Raw genomic sequence first — 14,553 nt, forward strand, 5'->3', positions numbered from 1 at the left:
TCAGCTGGGGGTGGGGGCGGGATGGTCACTGTCTTCAGCGAAGAACTCAAAGAGAATGCACCCTCCAGCTCAATCAGAGTGCACCCTGGATCAGTCCAGTGTGATTGACTGATTGGATCCAGTGGATGCCTCAGTGCATCTTGCATGTTAGTATCAACATTTGTGTGCACAGTGCAGGCAAACACTAGTGCCCTCCAAATTACTGCATTTGGCTCTACCGCATGGTTTTGATAAACTGATATGCCTCATCGATCAGTCCAGCCCGCACTAACAGATCAACCATACAGCCATAGTGCTCCATCCTTGGCTGGCGCCATAATCCCGGGTCATTTGCTAACAAAATGCCTGCGATCCTACTCATCTAAGCAGCTGTGAACTGCAAGACAGGAGAACACCAGTGAATGCCACGTCCGTGGGCTTTAACATTGGCCTCACACATGGATGAGAAGAGCCCCGGTGTTCCTCCGAGTTCCTCACAGGCAGCCACCAACTTGAATGCTTATCTGAATTGTCACTGCATCCACACTTCGCATAGAAGTCCACCAGTAGCAGTGCCAAGAACAACGGTGAGAGTAAGACCCTTCCTCCTTATGTACTACTGACTTACAGTAGCCTCCTTTGGGTTCAGTAACAGCACGGTAGTCTGCATCTCAATGAAAAGAGTAAGTGCCTCCAGACATAGGTCCGTCTGTGTGTAACTGTGTATCCAGAGATCAATGCAATCCAAACAGAGCAAATGCAACCACATCACACCACTGCATACCTGTATTCCATCGAACAACCTCGGCGCCTTGTCAAGAAAACTCAAGATCACCACACCTAGCATACACGTCCACCATTGTATTCTTGAAGTGCCCCCGAACCACTGTATTTCACGTGACCGCGCCGTTGTCCTCCATGGCGTCGAACTGCACCAAGTGATGCCGTGACATCTCCACAGCCAGCAAACGATCAAACATGAGCCCATGCTTGATGGTGGTGTAAGCCTGGACGCCGCGCCTAAATCCAGAGCGCACATCCTCGAGGTGGGCTCGAGAGGTGCAAGCGACAGTGTGCTGTGCTTGTGCAGAATGGGGCCAGTGGCGTCGAGCATTTCCACGAACAGGTGGAGGGCGTCCTCCGGCTCCGAGTGACCAGCGCCGACGAGGGAGGATGCTGTACAACCGTGCGGAGAGAGGCGAACAGGGGCAGAGGAGGAACAGGCGGAGCGCGTGGGCGGTGAAGGTGCCATGGGCGGGGAGTGCGGTGGCGTCAGCTCGAGGAGAGCGTCGACGGATTAGGGCGAGGTGGCGAGCGCGCGCCCGACTTGAGGAGGGCACCCCAGCGTGACGCACGTCGCAGAGCACCACGCCGCGAGGAATGCACAACTCCGGCGCCTTCGCCGGCGCGGTTGGGGGCGCCGGGCGGGGAGAGCCGCCGCCGATCCCGGCGGCGGCGGCCGCCATTTGAGTCCGCTTGGGCAGTTGGGCTTTGGGCCCCAACCGCTTAACCGCACGAGCCGGCTGTCCCGTTTCGCTAATTATCCGAGAGAAAGACCACACGTGACACTGCATCTGGGACCCACCATTTCCCCGGCCCCACCTGTCATAAGCACATATCTTCCTTTTAAACCCCCCTCAGATCCGCCACCGTTGGCCACACTTGTTACCATGGCTTCTTCCTCTCCACTTCTCCTGCTGCTGCTGCTGCTCCCGCTCGCCGCCGCCGCCGCCTCGCTCCCGCCGCTGCCGCTCTCGACGGCGTCGCGGTGGGTGGTGGGCGCGGACGGGCGGCGCGTGAAGCTGGCGTGCGCGAACTGGGCGTCGCACCTGGAGCCCGTGGCGGCGGAGGGCCTATCGCGCCGCGGCGTGGGGGACATCGCGGCGCGCGTGGCGGCGATGGGGTTCAACTGCGTCAGGCTCACCTGGCCGACGTACCTCGCCACCAACGCCACGCTGGCGAACCTGCCGCTGAGAGCGTCGCTGGAACGCCTTGGTATGCCGGAGTCCGTCGCCGGCGTCCGGGTCAACAACCCCGGACTCCTCGACCTGCCCCTCATCGATGTGTTCCAGGTGAGCGTCTCTTCGAATAAGCAAACACGGAGTAAATGGCAACGTTGGTTTCTCCAAGTTGTTAAGTAAACTTATTATTAATGGCAGTTCTAAGAAATGGTTTTTTTTTAACAACCACCATGGGAAATGGAAGCTGTTTCTATTGTTAGCAAGTTCGAGATGGCGCCAAATTTTACCGTGTCTTACCGCTAGATGCTACTATCTGTTATAAGACTTTCTAGCATTACCTATATTTATATAGATATTAATGAATCTAGGCACACGTATACGTCTAGATTCATTAACATATATATGAATGTGGGCAATGCTAGAAAGTCTTATAATATGAAACGGAGGAAGCAGTATTTTCGCTGATAGAGTGCAAGAAAATACTTCGTCCGTCCAAGAGTTGTAGGAGAAATTAAGTAAGGTTAAGGTGAAACCACTTTCATGTACCCTGGTTGAATCCCTATGCCACCATCTGATTCACCGGGAAGGGGAATATAACTATGAGGGATGGTTCAAAACTTGGAATGTGGAAATATACTCTAGAAATGTTTATAGAAAATATTCGTGGACTAAATTTAAACACTAGAAATGCTTATATTTGTGGACGGATGGAGTAGATAACGTTGTACCTAGAAGAACATTTACATTTTTTGTTGTTGAAAGCTATGGGCTCATTTGAACATTTAAGTCAGAGTCCATGTAAATTTTACATTTTTCTGAAGAAATAGCTATTATGATGCATAAGGCTTAATTGTGGAAGCAACAGTATGCAATGAATCAATTGACTTATAGCTAAACCAACTGCAGGTCATGTGGTTTAATTTAACAAAAACAACTTGCTAAGAAGTCAAAATTTTGCAGATTATTGATTTTGAAATCAGATGATCTCGTCACAATCTTTTCACAAGACTTGCCAAAGAAACCTAGGGTATCCTCTTTTTTTTTTTTTTTGCTTATTTAATAAGAACAATCAATTTCAAGTTGAAGGTTTAAGCATAATCAACAATCTGATCGTCCTTTTCTATTTCAGGAAAAACCAATGGTAATTGTTTGAGTAGCTTTCCCTTTTTCCTTTTGTTTCTCTTCCAAACCAGTTTATGTGAAGATGACATTATTCCTAATAGTCACCAAATTGATGGTCCAAGATAAGGGTGCCTTGAAAGTCTCTAGCTAGATAAAATCTTTCTTTGTGAAATATGTTCTGAAGATAGATGGCAACTGGGGTCATTGGGTGGTTTGCTTCCTTTTTTAAAAAAGAAGTCCAAACCAGGGATGTATTAGTTATCTCACATTTTGCAATGATGTATCTAGTTAGTTGACCCAGTAATCTACCAAAACATGTGTTCACATACTCAGGAGTATATTCTGGGAGAGTTCATCCGTACTAAACATTAAATGAACTAAAGTAAACGAGATTTTTGCTATCAAGTGTTGAATTCTGATTATTTGCTCCTGTTAAATTAATAACCATAGGAAGTGGTGTCAGCTTTGGCCAAGAACAATATTATGGTTATACTTGATAACCAAATGACCACTCCAGGATGGTGCTGCAGCGAAAAGGACGGTAATGGCTTTTTTGGTGACACGTACTTTGGCCCAGAAGAATGGTTGAAAGGCCTTAGTGCAATGGCAACAATGTTTAGGAACACAAAAAATGTTGTGGGCATGAGTTTAAGAAACGAGCTCCGAGGCTCCAAGCAAAATGTTAGTTTGTGGTACAGGTTTGTTACTTACACACTGAGTCTAACTTTTGTTTATAGAAGTATTGAAAAGGCTTTTATGTGTGACTCGTGTTATTGGAAAATTTTCGTTTATAATCTATTCCAAACTTAGGTACATGCAACTGGGTGCTGAAGTTGTGCATGCGGCAAACCCTGGCGTTCTTGTTATTTTGTCAGGCCTGAACTTCGACAATACTCTGAATTTCTTGGTCCCAAATCAAATTCAGCTAACATTTACTGGAAAGTTAGTCTTTGAGCAGCACTGGTATGGTTTCTCAGATGATGGAAACTGGGGATCTCAGAACCAAAACGATGCTTGTGGGATGGTTGTTGATTCCATAAAGAAAAAAGGACTGTTCCTACTTCAGCAAGGCTGGCCACTGTTTTTCTCCGAGTTTGGGTTTGACATGTCTGGGACACATGTCGCTGACAATCGCTATATTACCTGCTTCTTAACCGTGGCAGCTGAAATGGATCTGGACTGGGCTATTTGGGCTCTGCAAGGGAGTTATTATATCAGGGAGGGTACTCTAGCTTATGATGAATCTTATGGATTGCTATCCTGGGATTGGTGTACAGCTAGAAACCCCAGCTTTATTAAAAGGATTAATGCTCTGCAATCACCATTCCAAGGTTTGTACTTAACCTATCTCAGTTTTATTTTTACATAGCAACGTTGTTAGTAATACAACTCTCAAGATTTCTGGAACTGTGCTGTTGTTCTACGTTTTGATAATCACATTAAAAATGGAGCTCTTTGGTAAAATTGAAGTTATAATGAACCCTCAGTTGCTGAACCAACAGAAAAAACCTGTGCATATTTCATTGGTTGAATTGGACCGCTTTTCAGTTTTTCACCTTTTTGGGTTGTGTTGGAACAGATTTATTGGAACATATATGAAATCGGAGCATTAACTAGTATGCACACATTGGTTTAGCCCTCATCATAGAATAACAATTATAACATGTCCCTTGAAAAGAAATCACTTGGATGGATACAGAGGCCGATGTGCAAGAAAGTAGGCAAAGGGGCTATGTAACTTGTAAAAGTCCACTAAAAGTTTGGTCACAACAATATGCACTGTATTTCCTTGAGCTATACATATTAATGAATATTCCATCCTCCAGGTCCCGGGCTTCCAAACAGTCAACAGCCTTACAATGTTATATTCCATCCTCTATCTGGGCTTTGTGTCTTGGTGAAATCTTCAGAGGCACTTGAGTTGGGTCCATGTGATAAATCAAATGCTTGGAATTATACCAAAGGATACGAGTTAATACTCAAACAAACTGGACAATGCCTCCAGGCGAAGTCTGTTGGTGAGAATGCAAAGCTTGGCACCAGTTGCAGCAAATCCAGTTCAAAGTGGAAGCTACTATCAAATTCAGGAATGCATGTTTCAACTGAACTCACCAATAACGGAACCAGAGTATGCTTGGATGCCAGTCCTGATGGAAATATCACGACAAATCAGTGCAAGTGCCTAACCGTAGATCCGAATTGCAATCCTGAGAGTCAGTGGTTCAAAATTATATTAAGCAGTAAACACATACCAGGCGGCACCTCCATTTTGCAGTTGCCATCTCATGGTCCCTGGTCTCCAACATCATCTAGTTAATCTTGGACTATTTCGAAAATATCCTGTTTGAATTTGATCAAGGACGAATATGACAGAGCAAGTGTCAAGTTCCAGATGGTTATTCAAGGCAATTGGATGACTATAGTATTGTAACTTGTAAAATAATACACAGAACACCGTATGTGTACAGTAGTAGTACCATTGATTTCTTGTTTTCTAGAGTCCTGTTGAAATATGTCCTGTCATATGTGTACAAAAATTAAGAATAAAAGAATGTACAGAAAAATACCCTGCTTGTTCTTTGATACTACACTACTACAGAGAATAAAAGGGATATCTTTTTATGGTTGGTGTCATATGTTGACATGGGTGAAAACATTTTTTAGCCGGGTTGGCCGAAGACATGGCCAACCAATTATATCAAGATTTACAGAGAAAAGTTACAAATTACAAATTGATGTTGACAGTAGGCTGTAGTCGAGGGCGGGGCTAAAGGAAACAAGCCGGCGCATCTTAGAACACAACTATTGTTAGCGTGCCGGTAAACAGCAAACACCAACTACTGTTCTTGCATCTTGAACAAACCCCTGCTTCGCGCCACACCATGATTTTTGGTTTCTCCTTCACTTCCGCGAACAGACATCAACTCTGCATTGCTTGTCACTGCATCCGCACTTGGCGAAGCCCATGCGAATATGCGATGATGGTGTGTAAGTCCGCCCGCACATACAGCCAGAGAAACGCATCCGGTGTCGAGCATTTCCACGAACAGGTGGTGGGTGTCCTGTGGGTGCCCCCCGCACGCGCACGGAGTAAGGACGTTGTGCGTTCTGCTCGGAGAGAGGCGAACAGGGGCCCGAGGCGGAGCAGACGGAGCGCGTAGGCAAGGCGGGAGGAAGGGGAGGCAGCCACGCCGCGCGAGGTATGAAAGGCTCCGGCGCCGCCGTTGCCGGCGTGGCGGTAGCGGTGGCGAGGAGAGGCGGCCATCGGAGCGCGCTTCCGCAGTTAAAGCCCCCAACCGCTTAACCGAACGAGCCCGGGCTGTCACGTTTCGCTAATTATCCAAGCGGAAGACCCGAAGACCATACGTGACACTGCAACCGGGACCCACCGTTGTCCGGGCCCACCTGTCACTCACACGTCTTTTTGCCTTTTAAACGCACTAGATCCGCCTCGTTGGCACTCCGCGACGCCGTAGTTACCATGGCTTCCTCCGCTTGTCCCACTCCACTTCTCCTGCTGCTGCTGCTGCTCCCGCTCGCCGCCGCCGCCGCCTCGCTCCCGCCGCTGCCGCTCTCGACGGCGTCGCGGTGGGTGGTGGGCGCGGACGGGCGGCGCGTGAAGCTGGCGTGCGCGAACTGGGCGTCCCACCTGGAGCCCGTGGCGGCGGAGGGCCTGTCGCGCCGCGGCCTTGGGGACATCGCGGCGCGCGTGGCGGCGATGGGGTTCAACTGTGTCAGGCTCACCTGGCCGACCTACCTCGCCACCAACGCCACGCTGGCGAACCTGCCGCTGCGGTGGTCGCTGGAGCGCCTCGGCATGCGGGAGTCCGCCGCCGGCGTCCGGGTCAACAACCCCGGACTCCTCGACCTGCCCCTCATCGATGTGTTCCAGGTGAGCCAAAATAATATGCAAGCATTGGCTTGGCAAAATTTTGTTGGAGCTATCCGGGGTTCTACCTTTCTTAGATTTTGGCATTTTTAAATCTAACCTCGTTAGATTTTGGCAATGTTAACCAAATCTTATTAATGATAGTCTGAAGAAATAGTTCCTTGTTTTTCTTACCACCACCATTAAATTGGCAGCTAGCTGTTTCTACTGTTAGCAAGTCAAAGATGGTCAATTTTTTTACCGTGTCTGCCGCTAGAAACTAGTCTTTTGCTGATAGAATACAAAAAAAGTAAGTAACTTTGTGTGAGATGAACAGACTGATTTACAATCTTGATGAAAGCTATGTGTCCGTTTAAACATTGAAGTCGGAGTCCATGCAAATTTTATATTGTCTGACGAAATAGTCATTACGATGCAATGATGCATAAGATTGTAGACTTACGTTGTGGCAAGCAACAGTATGCATTGAACCAATTGACTTATAGCTAAACCAACTGCAGGCCATGCGGTTTTATTTAACAAAAAAACTAGTTGCTTAGAAGTCAAAACTTTGGAGATGATGGATTTTGAAATCAGATGATATCATCTCAACCTTGTCATAAGGCTTCCCAAAGAAACTTTAGGATATCCATTTTTGCATTATTAATAAGAACAATCAATTTCATGTTGAGGGCTTAAGTGTATAAGAAAGATCTGATCATATTTTCTATTTCAGGAAAGTCCAACAGTAGTTGTTGCTTGAATAGATTTCATTTCCCCTTTTATTTTCTTCCAAACAAGTTTAATTTGAACGTGTACAGATTACCTACTAGTTACCAAATTAATGGTCCAAGAGGGTATCTTACAAGCCACAATACTCTAGCTAGAACGGATCTTTCTTTCTACGGATTTATTCTAATGATTAAGATAGACGGCAACTGGTTGCATTAGGTGTACTGCTTTTTATCTAATCCAAATCAAGTATCTATAGTTATCTCTCTTTTTGCAATGCTATCCAGTTAGTTGACCCAGTAATCTGTGAAAACAGATGCTCATAGAGTCATGAGTATATAGAGAGTTTATATGTACTAAATATGAAAGGAAACTAAAGTAAACAGTTCTTTTACATGATAAAAACTCTGGTTTTTATTCCATCTGACATGGTTAACATTGAACAACTGTAGGAAGTAGTGTCAGCTTTGGCCAGGAACAATATTATGGTCATACTTGATAACCAAATGACCACTCCAGGATGGTGCTGCAGCACAACTGATGGTAATGGCTTCTTTGGTGACAAGTACTTTGACCCAGAAGAATGGTTGAATGGCCTCAAGACAATGGCAACAATGTTTAGGAAAACAAAAAATGTTGTGGGCGTGAGCTTGAGGAACGAACTCCGGGGCCCCTATGAAAATGTTAGTTTGTGGTACAGGTTTGTCACTGAAACCTAAAGGCCTTGTTTTTATCTCAATTGATAGGGATTTTTTTGTGTGACCCATGGTATTGGAAAATTTCATTTACAATCTATTCTCATTTAGGTACATGAAGGAGGGTGCTGAAGCTGTGCATACAGCAAATCCTGACGTCCTTGTTATCTTGTCGGGCCTGGAATTCGACAACACTCTCAACTTCGTGGTTCCAAATCAAGTTCACCTATCATTTACTGGAAAGTTAGTCTTTGAGCAGCATTGGTATGGTTTCTCAGATGGTGGCAACTGGGAATCTCAGAACCAAAATGATGTTTGTGGGATGGTTGTTGGTTTCATAAAGAATAAAGGACTTTTCCTACTTCAGCAAGGCTGGCCATTGTTTTTCTCCGAGTTTGGGTTTGATATGTCTGGCACACACACCGGGGACAACCGCTATCTCACTTGCTTCTTAAGTGTGGCAGCTGAAATGGATCTGGACTGGGCTATTTGGGCTCTGCAAGGGAGTTACTATATCAGAGAGGGCACTCTAGCTTATGATGAATCATATGGATTGCTATCATGGGATTGGTGTACAGCTAGAAATCCCAGTTTTATTAAAAGGATCAATTCTCTGCAATCACCATTTCAAGGTTTGTGCTTCGCCTATCTCAGTTTTATTCTTGTCTAGCAACATTATCAGGAATATGGGAACATAGATTTTTGGAATGTTCTACATTTTGAATTTTATGTGGTAAGATTATATACTTTATACTGGACTGTTCTAATAAAAAAAAGCATTTGACCTCTTTTAGTGAATCAACACATAAAACTTCTGCATGTCTCGTCATAGGATTGGGCCCCTTCTCAGTACTTAATTGTTGGCTGAAATTTATTTTGCACTGATATAAATTTCAGATTATCCACCAGTATGCATGCATTGTTTTAGCCCTTTCATGAAATGACAATATGACATGTACCCTCTTAAGAGAACACTTTGATAAATGGATAGTGCCGATGTAAGACATTTAAACAAAATATGGTATGTAAGACATTAGACAAAATAAGTAATGTGCCATGTAAAAATCTGGTAAATTTTAATCATTGCAATATGCACTATATTTCCTTGAGTTAGATAATAGTGCAAACTTATTTACACTCCAGGCCCTGGTCTACCGAACAGCCAAGAACCTTACAACGTAATATTCCATCCTCTATATGGGCTTTGTGTCGTGGTGAAATCATCAGAGGCACTTGAGTTGGGTCCATGTGATGAATCAAACGCTTGGAACTACACATCAACACACGAGTTGGTACTGCAACACACTGGTCAATGCCTCCAGGCCAAGTCTGTCGGTGAGAATGCACAGCTTGGAACCGATTGCAGCAAATCCAGTTCAAAGTGGCAGCTAATATCGAATTCAGGAATGCATATTTCGACTGAACTCACTAAAAATGGAACCAGAGTATGCCTGGATGCCACTCCTGATGGTATCATCACAACAAATCCGTGCAAGTGCCTAACCGGAGATCCAAATTGCAATCCCGAGAGCCAGTGGTTCAAAATTATATTAAGCAGTAGACACACAGGCACCTCCATTTTGCAGTTGCCATCTGATGGTCCCTGGTCTCCAACATCATCTAGTTAACCATGGCACTATTTCGAAAATATCCTGATTGCGTGTGGTGGATGAATATGACAGAGTAAGGGCCAAGTTCCACCTAGTTAATCAAGGCAATTGGATGACTATATTATTGTAATTTGTAAAATAATACACAGAACTCCACATGTATATAGTGATGCCCATTGAATTCACTTGTGCCTTGTTCTATAGAGTTCTGTTGAAACATGTCCTATGCGTACAAAAGCTAGAGAGAATAAAAGGAATGTACAGAAAAATACCATGCTTGTTCTCTGATATACTATATAGAATAAAAAGTGTTATTATTTTACTGTTGGTATATGTTGACATGGCTTAAAACATTGCAAAGTTCACTCAAAGGGATGGTGTCCAGTTATTGAGGTCGCGTGCATGGGTTGTCCACTTGTCATTGAAATTTCTCATGCACATCTCAACTTGTGCATAGTTGGATTTTTTTTCCCCGAAGATTTCACAGGTATTGGCTCAACAACCTCATAAGTCACTGCTTTGATTCGAGGGATGAAGCAAAAAACTACAACAGGAGCATCAGTCTGAGATCAATATTATTTGAGTTCCTCAGCAATTTACTGAATAATGCAGCTAGGAAATCTGCACTTCCCTTCTTAATACAATGGTACACAACTCTCCTACGTGTTCGAGAAAATAAAATTGTATTCTGAATCTGAAATATGCAAACAGCAATCGTGGCGCCAGAGAAAGGCCTTTCCCTATATTTTCAGTACACTCAACTTCTTTCCCTCTTTGTTCATTTCAATGTCGCCTTTCTCCTTTCCTTTTAGTTGAAGGGCAAAATCCTCGTTCATCTTAGTTCATATTCAGCACGGCATTTCTTAACTGATCTGATGTGAGACAGATACGGAATCGCAAGCAGTTTACATGCATGATCTGGAATACAACTAGCAACATTCTTAGAGTAAAAGCAAAACCTCTTAACCTGTCTTTGTAGCTGAATTGTTGACAACGGCGTGAGGCTTTGGACGAGCTCCTCATAAACAGGATGCAAATAAATCCCAGTTGTGTGTGCACCAATGCTACACTACTGAATATTGATTGCTTCACGAAAAAATTATACTAACCAACCACGATTAAGTCTGGTATTAATTGCAAATGAGGTACTACTAATAATCGATGCAAGTAACCAACATCAATACTCCAGTATCACTATAAGAAGTCCAAACCGAAGCTGTAACTGCAAGGGTTTGGTGGCCATTTTTACTCCAACCACCCACCGACCGACCTGCAGAGATTCTTTGTTTTCTCTAGTTCTGAAATAGCCCAGGTTGGTTTGGCTCATCAGTCGGATTATCAACCGGATTATTAGTACCACGATTCCAAAAGTACGTCTTCGAAAAATTTCTTTATCAGCATTGCTTACATAACATTTTTCTCTCTATTTATCAGTTCTAATTCATAACTACGCCATACATTGCCCATAATAAGCTATCACCCGCTTCTTATTAAAACGGATTATTTTCTCCATATTTCAAAAAAATATATTTTCTTAAAAAATATTTTACTATAAGCAATGTTGCTTAGGCTATTTATTTTATATTATCCATTAAGTTTATTTCTTTAAATATTTAATTTATCTTTATATTAAATTGATATTTCACGATAATAATATGCAAATAAACGCCCTATGCACTGCATTGTCACAGACGTACAGTGATGTCGCTTAGCTTGTCCTGCCTTGAAGGATAAAACAGTATTTGGTTGCATTCTTGAAACATCAGCAATGTGATTTGCTCACTCATTCCTCATTCATGGCCTCTCCACTTCACACATGTCAAGGACCAGCAGCATAGCTTAGGAGAGATCGTCGTCTTCCGCCCATGGCGATCCCGTGAAGCCTCGCCATTCCCCATGCCGAAGCAACCCCGCCGCCGTAGTACTCGCTATAAATCCACCTCGCCGCTGCTTCTTCTTGGTGGCTCGCATTGCCGGCCGGGCGGCGTCGACATGAGGCTCGTGGTGGTGTGGCTCGCCGCGGTGGCGGTTCTTGGTCTGGCCAACCATGGGCGCCCCGCGGCGGCGGCGGCGACGACGACGCTGTCGACGGCGTCGAGGTGGATCGTGGACGAGGGCGGGAACAGGGTGAAGCTGGCGTGCGTGAACTGGCCGTCGCACCTGGAGCCGATGCTGGCGGAGGGGCTGGGCAAGCAGCCGGTGGGCGGCATCGCCAAGGACGTGGTCGCCATGGGGTTCAACTGCGTCCGCCTCACCTGGGCCACGTTCATGGTGACCAACGCCTCCTACTCCTCCCTCACCGTCGCCCAGTCCTTCCAGCGCCTCAACCTCACCGAGTCCCTCGCCGCCATCCGCGTCAACAACCCCTCCCTCGTCGACCTCAAGCTCATCGACGCCTTCAAGGCAAGATCATCGTTATCTAGCTACTACTTATCTTTGATTTGGTAATTTGACAATGCGAGAGAGAGAGAGAGAGAGATTGACCGACGACGCGCGGCGCGGCGTGGCGTGGCGTGGCGTGGCGTGGCGTGCAGGCGGTGGTGAGCAGCCTGGGGGAGAACGGCGTGATGGTGATCCTGGACAACCACGTGAGCAAGCCGGGGTGGTGCTGCGGCAACAACGACGGCAACGGTTTCTTCGGCGACGCCTACTTCGACCCGGACGTGTGGGTCGACGGCCTCACCAAGATGGCCACCATGTTCGCCGCCGTCCCCAGCGTCGTCGCCATGAGCCTCCGCAACGAGCTCCGGGGCCCCCGCCAGAACTCCGCCGACTGGTACAAGTAAGTCTCACCACCCATTTGCTCGATCGATCTTCCTCATCAATTTGCACACCGACCGCCATGATTAGCATCTGCATCCAAGAACCACGCATTGTTCATCGTCGGCCATGTCCTGGATCGATCAGTAAATGAACCTGAAGCTAGTGGTGGTTGGCAGCTGAGCTGACTGACCGCGTCCGCCATTGCTCGTCCCTGCACAAGCATGTGAAGAACAGTAATGGAAAAAATCTGATGCAGTAGCAGTTTGCATCATTCATTTCAGTGTACTGTGTACTAGCTCCATCTGCAAAAAAAAAAAAAAAAAAGGGGCGCCAACGATGTCGCGGCTGAGCTGATAGCTGACGAGTGCGCGGGAAAAAAAATGGCGTGCGTGCATGCAGGTACATGCAGCGCGGGGCGGAGGCGGTGCACGCGGCGAACCCGCGGGTGGTGGTGATCCTGTCCGGCCTGAGCTTCGACAACGACCTGGCGTTCCTCAACTCGCGGCAGGTGAACGTGAGCTTCGCCGGGAAGGTGGCGTTCGAGGTGCACTGGTACGGCTTCTCCGACGGGCAGGCATGGCGGACGGGGAACGCCAACCAGGTGTGCGCGCGGGTGGCGGCGAGCGTGTCGCGCCGCGCGCTTTACCTGCTCGACCAAGGGTGGCCGGTGTTCCTCAGCGAGTTCGGCGTCGACAACCGCGGCGGCAACGTCAACGACAACCGGTACTACGGCTGCGTCGCCGCCGTCGCCGCAGACCTCGACCTCGACTGGGCGCTCTGGACGCTGCAGGGGAGCTACTACCTCCGGGAGGGCGTCCTCGGCCTCGACGAGGTCTACGGCGTGCTCGACTGGGCGTGGTGCAAGCCCCGCAACGACACCGCCCTCACCAGGCTCCACGCCCTGCAGCGCCCCTTCAGAGGTAGGTTCGCCGCCGCCGCCGCCGCCGGTGACACCGGTATCTATCTTCTCCGGCGATGACTTTGGTTTGGCGTGTGCAGGGCCTGGTCTGGCGGAGGCGGCGCCGTACACGGTGATGTTCCACCCGACGACGGGGCGGTGCGTGGTGCGGCGGTCGTCGTCGGTGGTGCAGACGACGCTGGAGCTGGGGTCCTGCGGCGAGGCGGAGGCGTGGGCGTACACGGCGAGCCAGCAGAGGCTGTCGCCGCGGGACAGCCCGCTGCTGTGCCTCCGCGCCGAGGGCGCCGGCCGGCCGGCGCGCCTCGGCCTGTCGTGCGGCGACGAGCTGGCGCGGTGGAGCCTCACCTCGGACTCCAAGCTGCACCTCGCCGTCAACGCCTCGTCGTCGTCGTCGTCCTCCGAGACCAGCAACGGCGGCATGCTATGCCTGGACGTCGGCGACGATGGCCGGAGCTTGGTGACCAACCCGTGCCGGTGCCTGAGCGCGGACAACAGCTGCGACCCGGAGAGCCAGTGGTTCAAGCTGGTGACCAGCACGAGGAGCGTGGCGGCGACGAACACCATGCTCGCGCAGCTGCCGCCAAAGCTCAGGTCATGGAAGATTAGGTCCCTCTGATGATTAGCCAAATCCATCTTGCACGTGCGCGTGAGCACAAGCTCACCATATACATGGTGGAGTAATCCACGTATCCATTGTTGTTGTAGAATGATCTTGCAAATTGCAATCGCCATGACGCCATCTGGCGCAGGAAGGAGAAGACACTGCCCTAGAACAAGAGCGGTGTTCTTGTGATGTAACAATTCAATTCATGATTCATCCATGCAATTCCTTCCCGTCTCTTATAAAGTTACGTACAGGTTTACCGCGAGAGGGATAATATTTTTGTTTTAGGTAATATTGGCA

General features: G+C 47.5%; 2 protein-coding genes across 4 annotated transcripts; both read left to right on the plus strand.

Moving 5' to 3' along the window:
- Positions 1 to 1,649: 1,649 nt before the first annotated feature.
- LOC127771876 (glycosyl hydrolase 5 family protein-like) lies at positions 1,650 to 10,359 on the plus strand. 3 transcript variants are annotated; one of them, XM_052297822.1, is made up of 4 exons: positions 1,650 to 2,051; positions 3,513 to 3,760; positions 3,873 to 4,393; positions 4,889 to 5,685. In XM_052297822.1, the coding sequence occupies exons 1-4, from the start codon at positions 1,650 to 1,652 to the stop codon at positions 5,377 to 5,379; spliced, it is 1,662 nt and encodes a 553-aa protein (XP_052153782.1). In that variant the 3' UTR covers positions 5,380 to 5,685. The 3 variants fall into 3 exon arrangements, with proteins under 3 accessions (XP_052153782.1, XP_052153783.1, XP_052153781.1); XM_052297823.1 differs by lacking the exons at positions 3,513 to 3,760; positions 3,873 to 4,393; positions 4,889 to 5,685 and adding exons at positions 8,115 to 8,362; positions 8,469 to 8,989; positions 9,501 to 10,359 and having other exon boundaries at positions 1,807 to 2,051; XM_052297821.1 differs by lacking the exons at positions 1,650 to 2,051; positions 3,513 to 3,760; positions 3,873 to 4,393; positions 4,889 to 5,685 and adding exons at positions 6,539 to 6,954; positions 8,115 to 8,362; positions 8,469 to 8,989; positions 9,501 to 10,359.
- Positions 10,360 to 11,700: 1,341 nt separating this feature from the next.
- Positions 11,701 to 14,546, plus strand: LOC127770540 (glycosyl hydrolase 5 family protein-like). The gene is made up of 4 exons (XM_052296296.1): positions 11,701 to 12,370; positions 12,502 to 12,749; positions 13,130 to 13,650; positions 13,730 to 14,546. Exons 1-4 carry the CDS (start codon positions 11,864 to 11,866, stop codon positions 14,263 to 14,265), a joined length of 1,812 nt encoding a protein of 603 aa, XP_052152256.1. The 5' UTR covers positions 11,701 to 11,863; the 3' UTR covers positions 14,266 to 14,546.
- Positions 14,547 to 14,553: the final 7 nt, after the last annotated feature.

The sequence above is a fragment of the Oryza glaberrima genome, chromosome 4, assembly GCF_000147395.1.
Source record: "Oryza glaberrima chromosome 4, OglaRS2, whole genome shotgun sequence".
Classification (NCBI taxonomy): domain Eukaryota; kingdom Viridiplantae; phylum Streptophyta; class Magnoliopsida; order Poales; family Poaceae; genus Oryza; species Oryza glaberrima.

Bases quoted from the DNA above. Each gene is read 5' to 3' on its own strand.
- LOC127771876 (XM_052297821.1), top strand. From the start codon at position 6,544: ATGGCTTCCTCCGCTTGTCCCACTCCACTTCTCCTGCTGCTGCTGCTG. The intron at 6,955-8,114 runs GTGAGCCAAAAT...GAACAACTGTAG, and splicing joins CCCTCATCGATGTGTTCCAG to GAAGTAGTGTCAGCTTTGGC. The intron at 8,990-9,500 runs GTTTGTGCTTCG...TTTACACTCCAG, and splicing joins TCTGCAATCACCATTTCAAG to GCCCTGGTCTACCGAACAGC.
- LOC127770540 (XM_052296296.1), top strand. From the start codon at position 11,864: ATGCCGAAGCAACCCCGCCGCCGTAGTACTCGCTATAAATCCACCTCG. The intron at 12,371-12,501 runs GCAAGATCATCG...CGTGGCGTGCAG, and splicing joins AGCTCATCGACGCCTTCAAG to GCGGTGGTGAGCAGCCTGGG. The intron at 13,651-13,729 runs GTAGGTTCGCCG...TGGCGTGTGCAG, and splicing joins CCTGCAGCGCCCCTTCAGAG to GGCCTGGTCTGGCGGAGGCG.